The 24,622-nt window shown below is 33.9% G+C and overlaps 2 protein-coding genes across 2 annotated transcripts; one reads left to right on the top strand and one right to left on the bottom strand.

Moving 5' to 3' along the window:
- The first annotated feature begins 1,555 nt into the window (after positions 1–1,555).
- On the top strand, positions 1,556–4,261 carry LOC130629810 (putative ankyrin repeat protein RF_0381). The gene has a single exon (XM_057443173.1). The coding sequence runs from the start codon at positions 1,649–1,651 to the stop codon at positions 4,259–4,261; it is 2,613 nt and encodes an 870-aa protein (XP_057299156.1). The 5' UTR covers positions 1,556–1,648.
- Positions 4,262–4,941: 680 nt separating this feature from the next.
- Positions 4,942–24,403, bottom strand: LOC130629522 (AP-3 complex subunit delta-1-like). The gene is made up of 42 exons (XM_057442759.1): positions 24,271–24,403; positions 24,089–24,184; positions 23,361–23,441; positions 23,201–23,281; positions 22,773–22,946; positions 22,026–22,089; positions 21,724–21,863; positions 21,421–21,494; positions 20,577–20,626; positions 20,136–20,164; positions 19,493–19,541; positions 19,340–19,409; positions 18,669–18,893; positions 17,301–17,531; positions 17,086–17,224; positions 16,752–16,847; positions 16,612–16,663; positions 14,393–14,486; positions 13,803–13,907; positions 13,681–13,735; positions 13,487–13,552; positions 13,281–13,353; positions 13,128–13,175; positions 12,588–12,679; positions 12,148–12,206; positions 11,754–11,832; positions 11,162–11,209; positions 10,256–10,358; positions 10,060–10,139; positions 9,587–9,646; positions 9,364–9,426; positions 8,958–9,101; positions 8,683–8,730; positions 8,543–8,604; positions 8,386–8,461; positions 7,883–7,934; positions 7,549–7,637; positions 7,177–7,262; positions 7,035–7,092; positions 6,549–6,618; positions 5,915–5,997; positions 4,942–5,502 (listed from the first exon to the last, which is right to left on the bottom strand). Exons 1-42 carry the CDS (start codon positions 24,328–24,330, stop codon positions 5,407–5,409), a joined length of 3,600 nt encoding a protein of 1,199 aa, XP_057298742.1. The 5' UTR covers positions 24,331–24,403; the 3' UTR covers positions 4,942–5,406.
- Positions 24,404–24,622: the final 219 nt, after the last annotated feature.

The following is a 24,622-nucleotide window of genomic DNA, read 5'->3' as shown; positions in this document are numbered from 1 at the left end:
AATTGCAATTGCTCTATTCACTGGGTTAAAATATCTCTATTATTTAGTCGCGAAAACAAAAAGCTGTTATTGTGCTGCTCTTCTAATGTAAACTTCCGGAAGAAGACCATATTTTTTAGCTGTTGTTATTGAAGCGTGAGCCTTAGTTAAGATGGAGAACGAAGTTGTTGTTGCATTAATGAGTTTTCAATTTTTCTCAAGCAAAGATGAAGTGACGTGAAAAAGCCTTTTTAAAATTCACAATTCTAGGATGACTTAAAAGGAACTATGTTAAATTGTTTTTATGTTACAATTTAGAGAGTTTTTCACGGAAAACTTTTGTCTTATTCAGCAAAACAAACGAACATAAGTAACAAAACCAATTTTTATTATAATGCATATATAGCTATGTATTTAAGAATCGTAGCTACCTTAAAGGGAAGAAAAGTTTGCGCAAGTAAAGATTGCAGAATTAAAGATTGTGAACTTATAGTGAAAAAAATCGCAAATTCCGAAACTAATAATTGATGTCGTCAATGCAATGCAATTATTTTAAAATTTGCGAATATATTTCGAATGTGAAATTGAGAAGATTGAAAACATTGGATAGTTGAATTTCTTTAAACAACTACGACAGTGATTACTGCATTGTAAATGGTGTTCTTCGTAGAAGCAATGAGTTCCATTTTATTTTTATATCGTGAAATTTTGGGAAAAATTTACCTCGTTCGATTTTTGAAATTTTTAAAATCCCCCTCGTTTCAAATAAGGAGATTTCTAAAACTTTAAAAATCGAACAAAGTGAAATTATCCCGTTTTACCCTCCTAAACATGTGATTACTAGGACAAATCGCGGAATTAAAGATTGCGAATCTGAGATTTTATCAAAAAATTCCGAATTGAAGCAATGACCCATGATTTTTTTTTGATGAAATGCATTTCAATCTCATTCAAATCAAAAAATCCATGATTGATGTCTTTTGAAATAAACTTTTGAATAATTATTCCTGCCGACTAAACGCCCATGGTAAAAACATTTTTCAAATAAATGTCTGAGGGCGTTAAATCGGTTATTTACATCTCTACATGATACGCTCCTCCGGTTACCATTATTACAACTTGTGAAGTATACAAGACACTTCTCTTTGTGGTGGACTAAACAAAAGATGCTGGGAACGAAGAAGCCTATATAGAAACATGTGTTTTTTATCTTACAGTCGTAATAATTTTGCGGTTGTTCTGGTATATAATCTTGAATGAAGTAAAATTTAAAATTTATAAAGTCATAGAAAATTAATTGAAAAAATTTTTTTTTATAAAAAATTAACCAAGGATTTAAATATAGAACACCATGGCAAAAATTATTTTAAGTATTCACTGGAACAAAACAAAACAAAAAGGATGAATGACTTGAAAGAAGGATATCAAACAAGAATATAGTGGAAGAAGAAGCAGATCCAACAGAATGTCAAAATAAAAAGTCACTGAACATGATGTGTTGTTGAGAAACGTTAAAAAAGCACTGAGAACGTCCACACTGTGTTGTTGTTGAAGAGATTTGGAAAAGCGCGCAAAATCATTTTAATTTGGTATTCTAGTGACGTATCCCGGAGGAAGAACCAAAGTTAAGTAAAATTGGAAGTTGTTTTCGGTTGTACTTCGAGAAAATATGAAACAAAGCAAAAGAAGTAAAAGATACAGAAAACAAATTGATGTGAAAGAAGATGATTATGAAGAAAATCACTCTCAAAATAACGCTGACCATGGGATGACAAAACACAGAGTGATTAGCCACTACCACAACCCGTCATTCAACCACCACCAGAACGCAAGAAGTGAAAGCAAAGACAACATAAATGCAAAGCGGCATTATTCCACCCAACAACCGCGCAGTCACCGTCATCACCATCACCATCATCATCATCTCAGAAAAGCAAGTACCCAGCATGATCATGCACACCATCACCATCATCACCGGTACGATGTAAATAACAACAACAACAACAACGACAACAACAACAACGACAACAACAATAACAACAACGATAATAATAAAAACAACAACATTCTCACCTCCAAGGCAACTGTCGAAGAAGCAAAGCCGAGTAAGCACGCGAAAAAAGTTCAAAAAGAAACGTTTCACCGCTCTGTAAAACAACCAAAACGCGAACAACACACGGTAAATTCACACAGGAGTCAACATGCGTCGTCGCAAGATGAAACACGCGGGGAACACATATCGCACGCGCCTGAAGAGCTATGTCAACCTCATGTTCAAGTTATTAGTTCAAGTCTAAGCAATATTAAGGAAATAAACATAGACAATAAAGCAGAGGAAACGAATAATGAACCGCACACAGAGCGAGTCAAATTACGAAAGAAACACGAGAAACGAAATACGCCGAGAAATAGCGATGGTAAAATTCGTAAAAGATTACCACCCCTTGCCTTTCCTGAATATAATATTTCAAGTGCGGAAAAACGTTTGTCTCTCCAAGAACCTAAAAGCGCGCGAACTAAGAAAGTTCATAGAAGTACAACACTGTATTGGGAAGAACTACCAAAGGGGCACACAAGTGCCGACAATATCATTTATGCTGTCGGAAAAGAAGCGCAAATACAAAGTCGATACACTGAAACAATTATTCACAGTGCTTCAACGAATGGCCAGTTAGATATCGTGAAGTTTTATGTCGAGAAAAACAAATATTTGAATGAACAAAATGGCTACCTAAACACTGCTTTACACTGCGCTACGTTCCATAAACATTTGGATATTATTAATGTGTTGTTAGAGAGTGAAGCAGAGATGAATTTACAAAATGTTGAAGGAGATACAGTGCTTCACCTCGCCGTCGATAAAGAACTAACAGAAGTTGTGAGGAGATTTCTTGAACGAGGTTGCAACGTGAATTTGCAAAATGAGAACGGAGAAACACCATTACACATTGCCGTCCACCGTAAAAATGTCGACGTCGTTAAGCTGTTACTTCAAAATGGCGCAGATATGACAATAACAAATCACCATGGTAACACAGCGCTTCATAGTTCTGTACATTATTTTGCGTTGATGGAAACTATTAATACACTTGTGGACGCACTTACGAAACAAGAAAAGGAAAAACATGGATGCACTCACGACGAAGAATATAGTAGTACGCATAATAAAGAAATTGATTTTTTTGATAAAACAGACGGCTGTCGGAATGCGAACTTAAATTTTCAAGTAGAAGACACTAACATGATAGAAAGACCTGTTTTGACAATAGAAGATGACAAAGAAATAGTGCATAAGCACAGTGGAGAACAACAAATCAAAAACAAGAATGAAGAAGAGCTGAATATGATAAACCTGACAAATGCGAGTGGAGACACTGTACTACACAGAGCAGCTAAGTACTGCACAAGTGAAATAATTGAAAGCATTCTTCAATCAGAACAGATTGATTTGTTGCAAAAGAATAAAAAAGGCAACACCGCTCTTCATTGTGCAGCTACGCTCCCTAACGTGGAAACTGTGAAACTGCTTGTAAATAGAGACAAACGTTTGCTTGATGTTACAAACGGGTTGGGTAACACAGCTTTGCATTGCGCGATTGAAAGAGGTCATGTTGAAACAGTTCAATTTTTGTTGGGTTCAGCAGCAAGAAGTGATATCAAAAACTATGCTGGTAACACAGCAGTTCATGCCGCTATTCTCAACGAGCAACACACAATACTTAATGTCCTTTTTCAACACGATGCTAGATTGGATGCAGCAAATTGTGAAAATGAATTACCAATACATACTGCATTCAAGAAAAGAAATGTTGATATATTTAAATGCGTACTCGGTAAAAGCAAAAATTATATCAACGACTTCTACAATCAAGACGGCACTTTACTTCACATGACGTTTAAGAATACTTTTACTGCCGATAAAAATGACGTCTTTCTTGAAATGTTGATTCATAATTTCGCTGACGTTAACATCCAAGACAACGACGGCAACACACCACTGCATCTGGCGATAAAAAAACGTCGAAAAAAAGCGTGCGAACTTCTTGTTATGGTTGATGGGGTAAATTTAGAAGTAAGAAACAACGAGGGACATACCGCTCTCCATCTTCTTGCGCAATTTAATGAAATAGATTTATTCAGTAAAATGAGGATAACAAAAAAAGAATTGGACGTTACCAACAACAACGGAGAGACAGCTTTGAACATTGCTATTAGACACAACTATAGTGATTTATCTATCTTGCTTTTAAAGATAGCCTGGGACCTAGATTTTAGTCTGTAGAAAGACTGACATATGTGTAAAATAATTATATCATCAGCTTTTTTAAACAAGAAAGAACATTTTGTTTAAACTACTCTGGTTTTGACGCATGTTTCTTACAAGGTTCTTTTGCAACTTCGTCTCCAGCACTCATCTACACCTATGATATTCCGACGGGACAGAGTCTTCCAATTGGAATATTACAGGCGTAGAAGAGTCCTAGGGACGGGGTTCGTTTTCTGCTTAGTTTTTACCAGTATCAAGGAGTATATAGTTCTGTCGTTTAGTTACTTTTCCAACCTCGATCTTTTGGCCATTAGCATAATGGCCAAAATAAGGATAAAACGCGTACCAATCAGATCGCGTCTAAGGCTATCTTATGGCCATTATACAGAATCGCAACTTTAAATAATATTCGCGAAATTTGATGCGCGGGAAAATAATCTGCATAACATAAAATAAATTTCTAGAATTCTACAGTTTCAAAACTTTTTTAGTTGGTCAGTAAAACACAGACCATTCATTGTTTTGACAAAAATTAGCTATGATTTGAAGGAAAAGTTTTCCACGATACGAAACCCGTTTGGCTATACAAAAAAGTAAAATCTTTAGATAGTTTTTGTTAATTGATGGCTAACCTGGAAAAAAAGTGATCATAGTGTACTGCAACGGATGATATATCATCTATTCTGTAAAATATCAATGTTGCGGTATTCTAATAATGGCGACAAGAGTTGTATACAAATGTTTATTTTAAATCCAAAATATTCGTTTACATTAATTCCGTTTGAAACTCGAAAAAAAAAAACATCATCAAAGTCGTCAAGTTAGCAAGCACACAGAAAATATTTGTAAGCACAAGAAAGAAATAATTTTCATTTCGACCACGTGTTTGTGTGTATCGAGATTTGAAAATTTATTTAAACTTAAATAAAAATCGTGTCAACATTCAGCATTTATAAGCATCCACTATAAAAAATGTAAATATTTTAAGATATTTTTTGTTGATTGATGGCCAACCTGGAGAAAAAGATATTAACCCGAAACTAAATTAAACCCCGTTTTTCCACAAAACATTCACAGAATTATAATTTAACAAAGTAGATACTAATTTAGCAAAATAAAATTTTCACATTAAAAATAAATTGTGATGACGTCATCACCTTTCACAACGATTCCACGATCTCCTTCAGTTCTTTCAACACTGAAGACAACAGTTGGAAGTCTGTACTTTTCGCATCTACTGTAATAGCTGGATCGTTCTAAAAGAACAAGAAATGATTAAAAATCAACAACCTTACTTTAGCTTGGTTTAGTAACTAAATGTTCATATCTGCCACAAAGATAATAAATTATAACCTTCCTAGAAACAATGTTAGGATACCTGTTCTGCCAAAAGCCACCCAGATGGAAACACACGCTTTACCTTCCCCTGACCCTCTCCTTTCCTTCTATACTAGTTGCCATCTTTAAGTATCACATTGATATCTACCATTTTTATTATCACAGTGACACCTACCATCTTTATTATTTGCCTGTTCTGTCAAAAGCCACTCAGATGGAAACACACGCTTTACCTTCCCCTGACCCTCTCCTTTCCTCCCATACTAGCTATGCTACCATTTTTATTATCACAGTGATACCTAGAATTTTTATTACCACAATGGTGCCTACCATTTTTTTAACCAGCAAGCAAACAGGATGTTGCAAGATAGTCATACCATATAAGGAAGCGCCGTGATCTATATGTTCAACCACTAAAACAAATATACGAATGTTAGAAACAGGGAAGCCTGGTAACTAGGTGTCTGCGTTACTCTACACACGATGAAGTCATTTAAGTGAAAAACACGTAGTGTTAAAAAACACAGTTCTACCAGACTGATTTGGTATAAAGTTTACTGAAAAAACGCTAGGCTGACTAGAGCGCAAATATTTTCGCAAATACACATTTCCGCGAATAACCAGCCCATATTAACTTTTCACGAATACATATTCAAAATGCTAAAAATCATTGCGTTAAGATATTCCGTCTTGTAGGGGAAAGACTAAAACCAATGTTTTTTAAGGCTCTGTGTGAATTCAGTTGTTTAGCAACAAAACACTTCAATACATCTCAGCAACAGTTAGGTCATACCTTGAAAGTGCACGCACAACTTATTATCTAATCCTAAAACCCTGATATCTTTTATTCAGAACAAAAACATATAGAGAATATGACATAAGAAAGAAATACGCTTCTCGCAACCTCAATTTTCCACTTTCTATTTGAGCTTAGAAATTATCAACTATAACTTCTTTCACTCACCAACTAAACGTAGTTTTGTGCATATATTTTTCACAATGTCTTGCAATTCTCTCTCTTCTGATAGTGGGATCTAATAACATACAGAATAAACTGTGAAAATAGTTAGGGCCATGATTATTATATTCTTTCGCCTCAGTTGTTCAAACTCTTACGCACTAGTCTTGATTAACAACTAAAGCGTTTTTTACAAAATAGTCGTTACCCGTTGGAAAATCCACAGGGTCGTCCGTCTTTAAATTACACGCTATTTCGTGTGCCCGTAGCACTACACTTTTCTTGCAGACAGACAAACAGACAAAATACAGCTATTATTATAGAGACTAGTCGGTAGCCCGTGAATAAATACACGGGTTCGCCCGTCCTTAAAATATCGCATTTCGTGTTTCCGTAACACGACTTTTTTCTCGCGCACAAACAGACCGACGGAATACGGGTATTATTAAAGAGACTTCACAATGAGTCACGTGTAAACAAGTCACGTGTTACCTTTAATGATTGTTTTTGCGTCAAATCACCACCAGCTAGCAATGAAGTAAATTCTTGACTAAACAAATTAAAATTACACTGTCTCAACAGATACTAAAAATTAGACATTTTTTAACACACAAAAGACACGTCCAAAACTTACGTTGAGATTGGCTGCGGAAGGATATATGCATGTACAGGAAATAAAATTTTAAAATCCAATTTTTCACTGGTACTACCATCAGATTCCTATAAAGACGGATACGCAAGTAAACTTCATATTTGACAAACAAAGCTCCCATGGAAAGAAGTATTGGAAAACTAAGAGCAAAGACTCGTGCGTCAGTTCTGATCTATCTTTCGCACTATCATGATCATTCAATGAACTTCCAAGTAGTAAAATTTTTGGAACATTTCTAAGCAATCCAGAAGATTGGGTACGAGTCCTTCGATACTTAATACTATTAGTATAGCTATGCACAAGATGCTGTAGTGAAACAACTCGTTTCCATACCCCCTAGAAAAGTGAACTCACCTTGACGATATAAGTAAGAGTTCCACGTAAATGCTGCGACATAACACAGCTCTCCACCGTAAAAGCAAATTGCCCCTCATTTGTCATCTCTAAGATAAAAAAAGGAGTATAAAGGATGGCCTAGTTATAACTCGAGTCGCGAACACTAACGGTAACAAATTATCCATTCATATAGTTACTCTTATACTCGATCTCGTAGCATTTTGTCACAATGGAATTAACTTGCTAACTTCATGACAAATTAATGAAGCTATTTCTTTTAAAATTGAGATTTATTAAATCGTTTATTTTTTGTTTCATCCGCCCGTAAAATAAAAATAATAATTTGTTATACCTGGCAATAATTGAAAGGGGACAAGCACAGGATCGTGCGATGATGCACCTATCTAAAAAAAACAATACATGGGATACTACAACTTACAAATTTAGATTTGAATGATTAGTAGTGATAGAAATACCCCAAACATATTCGCCACTATATCTTGTTCGTCGCTAGTGCTCGGAAATCAATACTTCACAAGCACGGCGGCGATATTACTGGCAGACATACGGCATATAGAGAATTCAAAGATTTTTGGGTGTTTAAGTCAACAATTGTTTTTGTAGCACAGAGGCTAATTTTTTTTTACGATTGTACAATTCAGTAAGTATATTCAAGTACAGAGCCTACCATGCAAGTATATTCCTGCATGTGATTGAAATAGTTCTTATGTTGATCACACCAATTTGAAGACAAACGATAAGAATAAGCCGTCACAACTTAACAATACACAACACTACACGACACGACACGAATCGACACGACACGACATGACACGATATAAACATCTTACTAACCTGTCGTACTAATTTCATGCTGAGAGAATCCAAAACGTTAAATTCCAATTTCTGTATATGATGTGATGTTAAATTTCTAAAATAAAAACTGTTATGCTACAACTGCTTATGCGAGCGTGGGCTAACTTACTTAAATATTATACACAGACTCACTTACTTAAATATAATTGATGCAACGACTTGCTTGCTTTGCATAGGATCCGGTCGAATTTCGTATAACTAGACAAAAACAGTACAGATTATGTAAGGAGTGCACAGATTAATTGGTTTCACTTTCCACAGTTCATTAATACTTACCATTTTGAGGTTTTTATCTTCACAGAGAATATCATAGTGTGACCACGGCTGTAAGAAAAAACAATTGCTGACGTCAACTTTAATCAGACTGGACTTTTTACAATACAGAGGAATATGGAACCTAAACGCGCTATTAGTATAGAGACCTTTCTCAGCGCTTCTGTAGAAGTATGACTGTCGTGTAAAGGCATTGAAGAGATTTTACAATTAGTATGTTGGGGCCGAGGAGGTATAAGTAGAGCATCACGTCCCTAAGTTCGTAAAAAAATGCTTACATCAGCTTTTTGTACATCATCGATATCTAACATCATTGCATCCACAGGAGGAGTGTCTTCAACAGGTTGCACTTCTTCGGGTTGTTTTTTAGTTTTCTTCTTCTTTTCCTTCGTACCTTTTTCTTTGCTTTTCTTTTTTGTTTTCTATAAATTAATAAATAAATAAAAGCGTAGTAATAATAACGGTAAACAAAATGTTACCTTGGGCGAGAAGTGAAAAAAAAGTTGACAAATAAGAAAGTCGGAGCACTACTTGATGGGAAGAAAACATGAACAAATAAAATTAATAAATATGATGAAAGAATAACTAAAATGAATGAATAAATAAATACCACGAATACATAAACGGATGGAAGGACGAATGAACGTACGGACGCGCGGACATTTAAGAAAACGTTATGATTACCTTTTCATTCTCTGTTTTAATTGGTTCTTTCGCAGGTACTTCTTTAATATCAGCAGCAGCAGACTACAAACAAAAACAAACGTAAGATATTTGCTACATTCACCGCATCTTATGTTATATGTTCTTTCCAGCAATAACAATAAGCCCACTGTAAATCGTCTAAGAACGGAAACATAAAAATTTGTCTGTAAACAAACACAGTACTATGGGGGAGTTTATGTACCTCCTCCTCTGGTGTTTCCTCTGGTGATTTTGCAGGTGATAGCCAAAAGTCCATATCATCCTAAAATATAAGTAAATATATCATTTTTATTCTCCTCTCCTAGCTGAAATAAATCATAACATATTTCAGGCTAGGAGAGATGAGCATGACAGTTAGAACAGGTGTCAAACTGTACGGAACATTTCAACATCATTGTGTTATTCTTTTCAGGCATTATCAGACATCCCTTCAATTATTTCGTATAAATCGCTATGCTAAGAGGTTTAGAAAGTGGGATCTATTTAATGTCTATTCAAATTTCTATCCTTCACTCATTCATTAGTAGTACGGCATCGAAATACTAGAAATATCGATACCGTGGAAGTTTTGTTAATGAGGTCGATGAACCGAGGTGATTTATAACAAAAATCAGATTTTTGGAGGCATGGGTTTGCGTGTTTAGCAAAGAAATGATCACGTGTAGATAGGCTTACATCTTTTTTGACTTCTTTTGTATATTCCGATGCTTGTGCAAGCAATGTGGCTTTCTTCTCTGCTTCGGTTTGGTCCTTCTCTACAATAAAAACACAAAGAATACAAGAGATATAACATTCGATAGTGTATAATACTGTATACCTGCTAGACATCATATAAAGCCCGGTTCACACGAAGTACTTAATTCATACAAACCTTTATTTCTTTTCTTTGTTTTCTTGTGCGTTTTTTCTTTCTTTGTTGTCGTTGTTGGTTTCTCCACATTTTCTACAGATTCACCACGTGATTTCGAACGTTTCTATAAAAATAATAACGGTTAATGTACAGAAGCAGATGTTCAGCGCAGTCACCAATCCGACGTTACAATTACACTCACAACATAATTGAGTATTATTAACCCTTAAGAAATGACAAAGTAATTGACGGTGCTCTGTTTTTTTCATTATGGCTCAAGTAAATTTAGTTTCGCAAAATCAGTTAGATTTCTATTTCTCTATACACATGTGAGAAGAGAGAAGAAGTAGAAACACCTGCAAATTGTTCAGCCAGGATAATTTTTCTCCCCACCAGAAAGTCAGAATAGATAAGTTGGGGAAAATTACGATTACGCAAACGATTTTTCTTTGGTCAGAATACTGATCGCGCTTTTTGATCAATATTTCGATATCCTGTTTTGAGCGCGAATAGCCTCCCTCTTTCGATCAAATATAATTAATTTTGTATTATTTAAGAGGGTAACATGTGACAACGCCGTATTTGTGCTCATTAGTTGATTGTAATTCGGGGTTTGCTATGAGGTGGATTTTTAGGGATTTGCTCTGACATTTGTTTGCGTCTAAGCTTTCGTATCAGATCAACTCATTTTATTAACCTCGAAGAAAACTTAGTTAACTAGGCTAGTGTTAAATGTGTACATGTTGTATATATATATATATATATATATATATATATATATATATATATATATATATATATATATATATATATATATATATATATATATATATATATATATATATATATATATATATATATATATATATATATATATATATATATATATATATATATATATAATAATATTTCATGATGATCACATACCTTTTTAGTTGTTTCTTTCTCTTCTTTTCCCTTTTTACTCTTCTTTTTCTAAAACAAGAAAGAAAAAAAAAACATTGATATTTAAAGCAAATAAATCAACTCAAAATTTATTTTTTCAAATTTAATTTTCGCTAATACAATACTAATTTGCAATATTTCACGATTCTTCGAACTCATTCGCGAAAACTTATTCCTGTGAGAAAACTCTGGTATTGCAAGATTCGCAACAATATATAGCATTTGCTAATTCATGCGTCCGTAACACGACAATTCTTTCGCTCACAAACTGGTGACGGGTGTAATTAACAACGACATCTGTTTTCTTTTTACGTCCTATCGTTCTTACTTTTACACCACGAATAAAAAAACATTGATGTTTCAAGTAAATCAATCACCACACCATTTGTTAGCATCAAGTTCTTTTCAACACTTATAAAGTTCACTAAACATTCGCGGGCATGAAATTTCGCGTTTTCGTTCATTCATGCCTTCGGAAATTATAAATCAAGTTTTTTCGCCGCAAAAAAATCAAAAACGTGGAAATCTCAAAACTAACGATGTTCAGTAAAAAAAAATGTATTTGAATGTTTACCTTGGGTTTCTCACTTTTTGTTTTCTCTTGCACGACACGATGTTGCTGCACCGGAATCATCTCGTGATCACCAAGTGGACTACAAGGAAAAAAAATGATCAGAAACACACTTGTGATCACTTAAGAATTATCTGTTATAATTTATCTGATTTTTTTCAAGTAAAAAAAAAATTAAGTAGAGAATATCTACACGTAAGACATTGTTTATATTTATACGCCATGCAGAAAAACTATATCGATGCGCAAACAGCATAACGTCAAACGTAGTGAAGAAGTTGCTTTTTTGCAGTTTACACTGTGTCTACAGAGAATTCAATCCTACTTATTCTTGCACAGTTTGTTAACAGGGTGCAAAGCAGCGCTTAATTAATTCCAAGTGTAAAAAGGGACTTACGTATCGAGGTCAACATTAAGCAAAGAATGAGGATCACCATTGTCGTTTTGTTCAGTTACCTGTGAAACAAAATGGCGATGAAACAAAACGCTGATGAAATTAGACGTACAGTAGTTGAGAAAAAAAACCAAAAAAACTTAAGATGAGGTTGGTCGCTGATAGTAAACTTTAGGAAGTTTTACAAGAACTTGGTAGGATTGAGGGTCAAACCCATTTAATATTAAAGAAATTTTTTGACAAAATTTAAGGAGTAAATGGACTGAGCCTTTTCTAGAACAATAACTGAGCCTTTCCTAGTACACTTACTGGATATTTTTTTTTGGAATTATGATAAAACATAACTGAAAGAAACTGCACACTTTTAGTAGGAATCAAGATTTTCAGGGGTCCCGTATTTGATGGTTACTTAGGAAATTATAAGTAGTAAATGAAAAACATACTGTAACATCTCCTCCTAAATCAACAACAGGTGCAACTTCGTACGCAGGCCCTGGCTCATCCTCGCTTTCACTTTCTTTTCGTCCTTTCTTCCCTGCAAAATGTAAGCAAAATAAAACTAAATCTGATGCTCTGGTCTCGATAACGAATTTAAGTAAAATTTGAAAATAAGACTATATGTTTAATGCAGTCGTAAATAAAATCTTTGTCAGCGAGTCCAACTTTACTACTTGCTGCAAGAAGGTTGTCAAATAAATAAATAAGAGAGAGAGATGAAGAAGTAGAATATACGAATATAAATAAATAAGAGAGAGAGATGAAGAAGTAGAATATACGAATATAAATAAATAAGAGAGAGAGATGAAGAAGTAGAATATACGAATATAAATAAATAAGAGAGAGAGATGAAGAAGTAGAATATACGAATATAAATAAATAAGAGAGAGAGATGAAGAAGTAGAATATACGAATATAAATAAATAAGAGAGAGAGATGAAGAAGTAGAATATACGAATATAAATAAATAGGGCAAATAATCATACCTTTTTTTCCTTTCTTTTTCCCCTTCTTCTTCGTTGTTGTTGATTCATCTGGTGAAAATTAATAAACAACAAATATTATAAGGGTATTAGTAGAACAAACAAACAAACAAACAAACAAAAACAAACAAGAAAACGAACATTGAAAAGCCTTACAATCAAGTTTCAACGAAACAGACGTGTCCAATTCTTTGACAGGAATGTCATCAACATCAATATTATCCTTTTTCTACACAAAAAAAACAGTGATTTAGTCAGTGCCAGTTGTTTGGTAAGTAGACAAAAAAATAACTCGATAGAAATCACTTTATCTAAATACTAAATGCGTGTAACAAAACAAAACTTCAAACATGGCAGCTTACCTTTGGAGTGTCCATCTTTAAATAATGCGGATTGCTTTCCTGGAACATTCTTCGTATTTCTCTTTGCTATGGAAAACACATTACAAACTTTAAATATCACTGTTATAATTCCTACTTGGTTTCAAAATAAACGGTCTTCCTTAAATTAATGAATTATTCGTGATACAGATAAGAATCTATGGTATGTATCTCACCTTTTCTAGTTCGTCAGCATCTAGTTCAACATGTTTCTCACTACTCTGTTGGTAACTAAAACGTAGATTGAAACTTAAAGTTTAGTTGTGTGAGGGGTCAACCTCCATCTCACAGCACATACCTAGATGAATTGTTTTTCTCATCAGTGAAGAAGGGTTTTTCGTCTTCTTCATCACTTTCCTCGCTCTCAGATGGAGGCTCGTTTATCCATTTATCCAGATCAAGCCTAAAGAACAAATAATAATGATAAACGAGTGGAAAGGTTTAAGATATTCAACAGTAGGAAAAATTTACAAGTTGGCCATGCTTTACTTTAAGGTTTCAGGTTCGGGTCCCCACTACGGCGCAGTTTTAATGCAGTGTTGTTAGCCCATTTGGTGCGATCTACTGACCGCTAACGTGCGTGTGGCAGGCAAGCAAGTTAGAGGAATGCTATACGTATCTCTGGCGGTAATGTAACATAGTTACAGTCGGAGGGGAGGAAGAGCCAACCGTCAGGATGGAATACCCAAGGACGTTAAAACTTCCCGTTATTTACTTACTTACTTACTTACTTAAATGTTGGTTACTAGGTAACGGTTAATGGTTACTAGGTAGCGGATACTAGGTTACGAAAGAGGATGCAGAAAAATTCTGAAAAGTTCTTCGAATTTCTTTGGCAGTTTGGGATAACACAAGTTAACTGCTCTTGTTACAAGTAAAATATTTTACCCTTCTGGTACAGGCACTTTCTTCTGTGCTGTCGGTGCGACTGGAAGTAACTCTTCGGCGAACAAAGCGCTAACATCTTGTGCACATCTCACACCTGCAAATAATAATGGCGTTATTGACAACTAAGTAGTCATGACAACATAACACACCCGCATCTTATTATTTCTTTCTTTGTACGGTAAGTTAAAAGCCAAAATATAAATAATGCAGCAGTGTATTACTGGCTCCCTTCAAAACCGTAAATTTTTTTATAGAAATTTGTATACCTGTTGCCTATAGATCTTGAAACGCTGATCAAGGAAATGTATAGGATTATGTACTTTTGACAAACGGTTGCAAAGATATTAAGGTTTGAAGGTTTTTTGATGACGTCATCAACCCGTCCATTCCAAAACAAATTCGGGGACCCAGGTTTGGGAAAATATCCCAAATTGGTCCTAGGTGGTCCCTAGTTACCCACGCGGTAAAAAATCATTGACGTCACCACCCCGTTTGCAAGTTATTTGGCCTCAAAGTTTTAGGTGCACTGTAATGGCTTCATTAATTTAATATAGGATATTGACGTTAAAGTTGTGTTATTGACGTCGCGCCGTAACGTCAGAAAACTTAACATATTGGACATGCATTTTTCGGCAACATCGAAGGAAAATGTCGATATCCACTTTGCCTGTTACAAACAGACACAGTCTCTGTATTATTATAAGAGACTAGTCGATAAGGCCCGTGGAGAAATCCACTTAGTCAGAAGGACAATGGAAAATAGGTTGTTTTAGATGTTTTTTGATGACGTCAGCAGTGCAGATACAAAAAAAATTGGTGAAGTTTAGTTTATTCGTTGCCTGTAATGTTTAAAGGTTAAAACGCTGATCAAAATAATGTGTAGGATCATATGTTTTCGACAAACGCCTAAGGAGATATAACGTTTAAAAATTTCGCTGACGTCAGCAATGGCCCGTCAAAACCCAAAAATTTTTATTTAGAAATTTGTATACCTGTTGCCTTCATCGTATAGATCTTGAAACGCTGATCAAGAAAATGTATAGGATTATGTACTTTTGATAAACGGTTGCAGAGATATTGGGGTTTGAAGGTTTTTTGATAACGTCATCAACCCGTCCATTCCAAAACAAATTCGGGGACCCAGGTTTGGGAAAATATCCCAAATTGATCCTAGGTGGTCCCTAGTTACCCACGCGGTGAAAAATCATTGACGTCAGCACCTCGTTTCCAAGTTATTTGGCCTCAAAATTTTAAGTGCACTGTAACGGCTTCATTAATTTAATATAGGATATTGACGTTAAGTAGTGTTATTGACCTCGCGCCGTAACGTCAGAAATTTAACATATTAGACATGCATTTTTCGGTTACTTCAAAGAAAATTTCGGTAAGATCAAAGGAAAAGGAACATATCCACTTTGCCTGTTACAGACACACGGAACTGGCGTATTATTATATAGACTAGTCGAAAAAGCCCGTGGAAAAATCCACTGAGGCAGAATAAAAAAGAAAAAAAGAAGCGTCATTTGCATTTCATGACGTCAGCAACCCATCAACAAAACAGCCTAAAGCACTGATCAAGAAAATGCATATGATCATTTGCTTTTGATGAACGGTCAAAGAGATATAAAGGTTTAAAGATTTTCCTGACGTCAGCAATGGCCCCGTCAAAACGGAAATATTTTTTTTCAGAAATTTCTATACCTGTTGCCTTTATCGTATAGATCTTGAAACGCTGATCAAGAAAATGTATAGGATTATGTACTTTCGACAAACAGTTGCAGAGATATTAGTGTTTGAAAGTTTTTTGATGACGTCATCAACCCGTCCATTCCGCAACGGATTTGGGACCCCAGCTTTGGGAAACTTACGCAAATTGGTCCTAGGTGGTCCCTAGTTACCCACCCGGTGAAAATCATTGACGTCACCACCTCGTTTCCAAGTTATTTGGCCTCAAAGTTTTAAGTGCACTGTAATGGCTTCATTAATTTAATATACCATATTGACGTTAAAGTGGTGTCATTGACGTCGCGCCATAACGTCAGAAAATTTAACATATTAGACATAAGTTTTTCGGCGACATCAAAGGAAAATGACAATATCCACTTTGCCTGTTACAAACAGACACAGTCTCTGTATTATTATAAGAGATCTTTCATATCTTTACATAATACAATGAAAAAATACACAAAGCTATAAGGAATAAACAACAAAGTCCATACCTTCCTTTTTCATTTTCATGACGAGTTTAATAAGTTGTAGAACACAGCAAGACTACGAAAAAAGAAAGATGAACAATGACAACACAAATAATAATCTGTAACCCAGCACAGGAAATTTATATTTACAAAGGTTTACTCACTCTGTCTTGAACTTCAAGATCTGAACTTTGAGTAAACACAGTTAATGATGTAATCAGTTTTTCACTTAAGTTAGTAACCTCTTCTTCATCTTCTCCCTAATAAATGAATGAATAAATAAATGAATGAATGAATAGATAAATGAATGAATGAATGAATGAATGTAAAACAATCATTATGGTGTTCCTTATCATGCAATGAAAAAAAATGACTATTACCGAAAAAGACTCGACTACAAAAGCATATAACCCAAGGTAATATAACGAATAGGCTATCTACCAAATGCTCTGAATCTTAGACAGAAGAAAAACAAACTAAATTTTGAGAATCACATACCTCTGTTTCTGATTTTGTGAGCACTCGAGAGAACATCTTCGCAATCGCTTGTACGTACACGCACTGTATGTGAGCGGGTAGTGATGTCACACGTGGATGGACAAGACAGTCAATAACACCATGAATATCAGAAATATGCCTAAAATAAAATTGAAGAAATAGAAAAGCAGCCACACAGAGTAAAGACAATGATAGAAACAGGTTTTTATGCTTACTCAGCAAACTCTCCAGCTACCCAAGCCGCTGCAAATAAAACTTCACACGAAGTGTTTTTATCTCTATTTCCTGTCAACAAAGATGTCTTTCCTAGCAATGACGCAAAAACTGGAACAGCATATTTTCGAATTGCTTTGACACGTATTGCGATATCCAACATTTGATTGCCGATGAGTTTACCATGCTTTGTACCTTCCACATTGCTCAGTTGAAGCAACACATCTATATACCTGCAGGAGAGAATCGGATGTTGTTTGTTGACAAATAACGTAAATTAAACAAAACAAACACTCCCCCCTTACAGCGATTTAGACAAAAACATTCGAAAGTTTGCTACAATAACTTTGCTTTTTATATGGAAAACTTAACTAGTTTGGACAATTTGTAGGGAAATGATTGATTAATTCGGGGTTATGGAGAGCAAAACATTTGAAACAGTCGCAAACAGAATGTTGTAGGCTAAAGCAACGAAACAATTGTAAAAGTACGGTAGCTAGCTATTTTTTTTAAAAACTTTGTTTGCGCAATGGTTTTACTAGCTAACAGTTTCCTTTAACGTTGATACACAAAAAAGATCGTGCATTTGGCACGGCTAAATGTAAGGTAACTGTTTATTATTTTACTTTTTAGGTGGTATAGATACCATATTTACATATTCAGTTGTTGGGTCTTAGAAAAAACAACGCGCATTTTCCACAGTTAAAAATATCTTAAAGTTAAAGCATTTAGTGTGCTTAGCAAGTATTTTAAGCGAAAAATCAATATCAATTGTTGGAAGTAAGAAAATAAACATTGAATATCCAAAAAATTAGAACAAAATATTGGGGAAACCCTAAAATGTGATGAAAACACATGGAATTCTGCATTCGAATGTAAACCTACCCCCTGACACTACGTATTGCGCAAAATAGTAGCTCAGGATGTCATCGCAGTCTCTGTCTTCGCGAAATTTGGAAAAATTATTCTTTGCGAAAATTGAGTTATTCTGGGATATTATAAGGCAATGTGAAGATTTTGTACAGTCTTTTAGTTTGTTTTTTTGTCAAAATTGTGAACTGGCTACATTTTCAATCTTTTTTTAGATACAGATAAAACTTTTTTACGAATTAGAACTGAATACACAGCTAGTATTTTTTTATACATTTTCAGGAAGAATCACATAAAAACATAAAAATTGCAAAAAAAATTATACAATAATCTTTTTGAAATTTTAAGGTAACATTCATATTTTTAAGGAGAAATGAAAAGAAATCAGTTTCTGTTTTCATTTCATTGTAACAAATTTGTTCTAACGCTGTTTTTAGTTCTTACTTTGGTAGAACGTTAGGCTGAGTAACCTTGAATAGAAAGATTTATTCTGGACCTACCATTCAAAATTCGTGATAAACTGATAATTTGATTGACTGCACACTTGAATGATTTTTGAGACAAGTTCGTCTCGATACGTTGTACCTTCTGTTTTCTCGATGTGTTGCATCAGTTTTTTCACAATATCAACCAAAGATTTCTTTGTGATCATGCCAGCAATTAAATCAAGCGCTCGGAATCGAATGGATTCGTCTTTGTCATCCAAACATCGCAATATCAAATCTCTGTAAGAAAAGAAGAATAAGGCTTTTGTTTGCTAAGGCTCTTGTGACACACCCAATCTCCTACATGGTGCCCACAAAATTTAAAGTTTAAGTTCAGGAAAAACTTGCAGGAAAAAAGCGTATTGACTTTCCAGAAGGAATATCTAATGAGTTCACAATAGATAAGGGACTAAGTACTAATTTTTATATGTAGTCAAATAAAAATTTTTCACCTCAAATATTTTTCTGAGAGAATAAAAGTTATCGAGTTATAAATACTGAAACTTGGTGAATAGATTCTTTTCCAATCTATGTATAATTTTCAAGACGATGCAAAGATGTTCATTAAGATTTAGCAAATTCTTTTGCATAACAAACAGCAAATTCTAGAAATTTCCTGCACCACAGTCACCAAGTGCAAAAACATTTCAAACGCAAAATGAAAACACTAAAACACCAAAACTTACTTTTGACCAAGCACCAATTTCGGTTGACACTTTAATATTTTATTCAGCAAAAGCAAACCGAGATATTTCACTAGAAGAAATAAATAAAATAAAAGAATATAAATGTTATTGGGGAGTTCAGAATGTATTTATGGAAAGAAAAACAAATCTTACAATTTTGGTCAGGATCCTCAATCAATAGTCTGAGTTTGGATGCACATAACTAAATAAAGGTGAAGTAGGTTATTAAGCAAGTTGATGTAAGAGTGCAAGACAATAAATACTTTGATACTTGATATCATCTGCACAATATGAAAAAACAATATCTCTATAATAATAACTGTATTTTGTCTGTCTGTCCGCAAGAAAAGTGTTGTGTAACGGGCAAACGAAATAGTGTGTAATTTAAAAATAGACGGCCCCGTGGATTTTTCAATTAATAATAGCCGTATTTTGTCTGTCTGTCCGCGAAAGACGCGTTCTGTTACGGAAACACAAAATGCAATATATAAAAAATGGGCGACTCCGTGGATATTTCCACGGGTGACCAACTAGTCTCTATAATAATAACCGTATTTTGTCTGTCTATCCGCAAGAAAAGTGTTGTGTAACAGGCACACGAAATAATGTGTAATTTAATGGTTAACGAAAACTCGCAGTCAAGAGAGTTTTTTGAAGGCCAAGCAGTTTTTTTTTCAATATAGACACTTATTCAATGGTGAGAAACAGAGGGATCCCATAATGGCATCCGTTGCTGTGGAATGGACCTTTTTGTTAATTAAAAACATCAATATGTGTTTTTTGTAAACATTCTTACCTGAATTGACTGTGGATGATCAGGAAGACCTGCAACAAACAATAAACATAATTTACCCAGGAATTGCATTTTGTAACATTATGTGCATATTCAAAAATTAATTAAAAAAATATTAAAGATATTATAATACTTGGTCTAACCGAACTGAAATAAATAGCTAGTTGACATTCACAAAAATGTGAAATATATTTTGTAGAAAGTTTGTAGACAGCTGCTGTTTGCAATTATCTTCAAATCCGAGCAACAAGTAATATCTTCTCCTTTCTAAGGTAGACTTAAAATGAGATTTAACAGATTTTTCATACTGGCTTGTACAAACTGCACATATGCCATAATTTTTTACACATGCTCAAGAGGTCTTTTTCAAATGATGTGTGTTTATACGAAGGTTTTGAAATAGGGCTGCCTAAGAATGCTACTCGAGAATATGCAATAACATACCTGCAATAACTGTATTGATGCATTCGTACAATAATGACATGGCCGACGTACTAAAGAGAGTAGGGTATATTGTCGTAAAACACGAACGCTAAATTTGGGTCATCAGTTAATGTTATTGTTCACGTGTGAGTACAATGTGAGGTATACGTAAGGATGTAATGTATCTAACTTTTCATCTGGTTAAAATTTGGAAGTTAATGTTAGTAGGTATGAAATATGTATTGTCTCCAACTACCTTATTCCTGAGTGACTGAATTTTACACCATCACTTTCAGACCTAAATCTACGTGTAGGTTGTTCGATGTCACCGTTAACTGTTTTAATTTGTGTGTCTAGTACTTTTTTAGCAGCCATTACGAAGTCTCGTTCACGTCGACAAGTCTTGATGTCTGAGCAAGATCTGTAAAAAGATTGATGTCAATTGAAAAGTATGTGTTTCGTCACTTTGTCGGTTGTTTTTATTTAGGCACTGTTGTGACAACAAGAACAAAATCAACAATGAACGGAGACTTCCAATTGGCTAGTTTACACAACTAAAAGACAATGAAAAAAATTCAGTTCCAATGAGTGAAACAAAAATGTTTGTACATCTTCTATCTGGTAACTTAAATATTAATATGATTGGCAGTTTAGATACATTGCAATGTCTACAAGCATGGAACAACTTGTTTACAAGCATAATTCCTGTCAAGGTATCCAACATCACAAAGATGAGAATGACCTATGAAACCTTGTTTAGACCGGACTTAACTTGAAGCTTATAAGGCAGCATTGAAGAATGAGTTAAAAAAATTATTCTTGTTCTATCTTTTCCATAGCTGCTTTCAAAGTAAGTACAACCTACCTGTGGATAAGACTAGTAAGTGGTTCGAGTAATTTCTTCCCAAGTCGAGGTTCAAGAGGACATAAAGCACCAAACTATAAAAACAAAACTGTCTTTGCTAATAGTAATTTTTCACATAGTAGATAATAATAAGTTTTTTCTAACATGAACATTTTTAAATTTAGAAGAATTACTTTTTCTTAGGTTGGGATAATGCCATTTTATCCTTTTTCTGCAGGTTAAAATTATAAGCAAGAAAAGGAAGTTTTCAAGTGCTAAGTTTTTTTTAACGTTTACAATTAATCACTGAATCACAATGCATACCAATTTAATAATCTTTATCAACATCCAGTTATTGGAAGATGTGGTCATCAATTTGAAAAACAAAGGAGCAAGCGCAAGATAATTTTTCGGATTCTTTCGTGCTAATTCACATATAACATTGACTGCTGCACATTGTACACCTGGAAGCAGAACAAAAACAGAAAAAATAGAACTTTTAACATTGTGAAAACAAAATTAACACAAAGTAGTATCCCCCCAAAATTTGCGGATCCTTGATTCGTGAAAAATTTTCCCCGGAGTTATTCTTAAGAAGCAATTTTATTCTTAAAGTAAGTATGTACCTGTATCTGGATCCTCTAGTCTTTCTTTTAAACGAGGAAAAGCAGGTCTTAAAGACTCTGGAAACTAAAAATAAACACATTATTTAGAGTTCAAATTAAAGGTTTGCAAATCTCATCTTGACTAACTATTTAAAAATTTTTTTTTCAACTTCATTAAAATTTTTCAAGAAGATGTCAATCGCTGCACCTTTTATCATTTTTAAATTGTAAATGCTCTTCCGGCCTGAATTTGAACCTTAACCCTCAGTTAAAGTACGTTGTGAAAGGAATAAAATGACAGTGATAGATTTTGCAATCAGTTTGAAATTTGTCCAAAATACCACAATCTGCTTATAAAATATAAATAACTTAGTTCTAGAACTTATTTTTACATTCTGTTTGAAGTCTCTTGTAGCCAAATAAAAGTTATTTAACACATTCTCCAGTTTTTAACGGGAAATCGGGTTAATCATGTCTCCAAACTTTACAGAATGATTCCCCTTGATCAAATATAGTTATGTTGTGAGTTTCCTAACAAATGTTATTAAATTTTCCCGATTTAAAGCTCTGAAAGGTAAGGGGCCAAAAAAATGGGCATGCATGTGTCTAATATATATATATACATATGCATATGCATATGTATATGCATATACATATACATATACATATACATATATATATATATATATATATATATATAAATTCAGTAAGTAAGACGAAAAAAGGTTATCCTGTTTTATGTATAATTTTAAAAATAGAAAGGCTTACGTTTAGAAAAATTTTATACATCAGCAAAACTGCTCGTTTCCTGATATATGGCTTTGACGATACCATCATACTCATGATGTCATTGGCCAAATCCCTAGCAAGGTCTGGCGAAACAAAACATGATAAACCAACCATGGCTGATCCTGCATCATATTGGTTCTGACTGTTCATGTCCTAAAAAATTCATACAATTTTATTTTATTTAAAATGACAACAAATTATTGTTGGATTGACTAAGTTAATTAGTGCTGGACTATTATCCTGGGCAATATGAAAGGGCAATTCGCATTAGTATCGACCAAAAAACAAGAAAGTACTTGAAATCTCCCAAAAGCTATATATTTAATTTATATAGTCCTTCATTGTTTGCACATCATTCCACATACTTGTAAACAATAGTAAATCCCACACAGACTTGCTATTATTACCTTTTTTATCAAATTTGTGGCCAACATAAGTACATCAAGCTCAGAGTGGAAACTTTGTGATGCCGCCATGTATGCTATTCGCTACAAAAATAAGAAAAAAATTAAATCAGTAAAGAACTAATTCACTATTATTTTCCTCAATTTAAGAAATTTGATTTACCTTATGTGTAAACTTCGGTGAACTCATCACTTCAATGATATTAAATGCAGCCCATGAAATGTCATAACCCAACATTTGAATCTAAAACACAAAATGTAATAATGATTTATCATTTAATACTTTCTTATACCAGCATCTCTATACAGATTTTTTTAGTGATTTACATGTATGCACACATAAACTGTACAAATTTATAATATCACCAAAGACAAGATAACTAATAGTTTACAGGCTATTTCGTGAAATTGTAGTGAATCGCACACCTAAATAATTCTGTGTGTTCAGTGAGCGTGCAACCTTTCCGTAATTTCACAGACATTAGAAAACAAATCAAATCAATGCTTAAACAAATCTGCACGTGTTGGGAAATGGTCTGGATTTACCATATTGACATATTATACAAAAAAAAACACTGACTAAAGGTTGTTTTCCGATAAAGTGCTAAAAACTGCAGCTTCCAGCAATTCGGGAGTTGCTCAATAAGTTCAATCTCTATTACACTAAAAATAGTGGCGCATTAAAATTTTTATTGGTTGTTACAAAGGCTTAATTTGTTGTCACTTAAAATTACAGATGTTGTGGCCGAAAAAAAGTCTAGATACGAAAATACAGAATACATACAGCAGCCTTGTTTGCCACATAGATAGTGAGTGTACTACTAAGTTTTGTCCTTTCCTATTATTACTGTTTAAACAACACTATTAAATTTTTATTTATTTTAAACTTACATAGGATAATTTTAAAACAGCAATGGCTTTTAAAGCCATGTTCTCTTGCCGAAGCTCGTTTTTTATCTCATCCAAACATTCTGCAATAAATTGTGGCTAAAAGGTAAAAAATTGATGTTAAAATTAAAAAACATATATTGCGAGAATATGGAGCTTTGTATGTCAATAAAATATCCAAATACCTCTCTGCTTTTATTGTTTCGCAAACCACGAACAAGGTCATTTAGATTCTTCTCAAACATCTTCAAACAAACCAGCCACGAAACCAGCCAGGATTATCTTATTTATTCTGGTCTAGCAAAACAATTAAAAAAAGTTTCTAAACTTGCCATTGCAACATCTCAAGACTACGCACAAATTGTTTTAAATCAATTGAAGCAAGAACTAATCCTAAGTAAAAAGCTCAAAAGATTCAATCACCTAATTTTGTACACACACACAAAAAAGATGTTGTTTATAAGCAGCCTTTCTTATTCACATTGGCGAATACTATCTATAAAAACACCAAGATTTTATTTAGACTTTTTTATTCAT

The sequence above is a fragment of the Hydractinia symbiolongicarpus genome, chromosome 2 (genome assembly GCF_029227915.1).
Source record: "Hydractinia symbiolongicarpus strain clone_291-10 chromosome 2, HSymV2.1, whole genome shotgun sequence".
NCBI classification, from domain to species: domain Eukaryota; kingdom Metazoa; phylum Cnidaria; class Hydrozoa; order Anthoathecata; family Hydractiniidae; genus Hydractinia; species Hydractinia symbiolongicarpus.
This window is presented reverse-complemented; position numbering and strand designations above follow the sequence as displayed.

Excerpts from the sequence above, each read along its gene's own strand:
- LOC130629810 (XM_057443173.1), top strand. The coding sequence starts at position 1,649 with ATGAAACAAAGCAAAAGAAGTAAAAGATACAGAAAACAAATTGATGTG.
- LOC130629522 (XM_057442759.1), bottom strand. The coding sequence starts at position 24,330 with ATGTTTGAGAAGAATCTAAATGACCTTGTTCGTGGTTTGCGAAACAAT. Across the intron at positions 14,487-16,611 it reads CATGAAAATGAAAAAGGAAG|GTGTGAGATGTGCACAAGAT; the intron begins GTATGGACTTTG and ends TATTATTTGCAG. Across the intron at positions 7,263-7,548 it reads CTCTTACTTATATCGTCAAG|GAATCTGATGGTAGTACCAG; the intron begins GTGAGTTCACTT and ends CCGTCTTTATAG.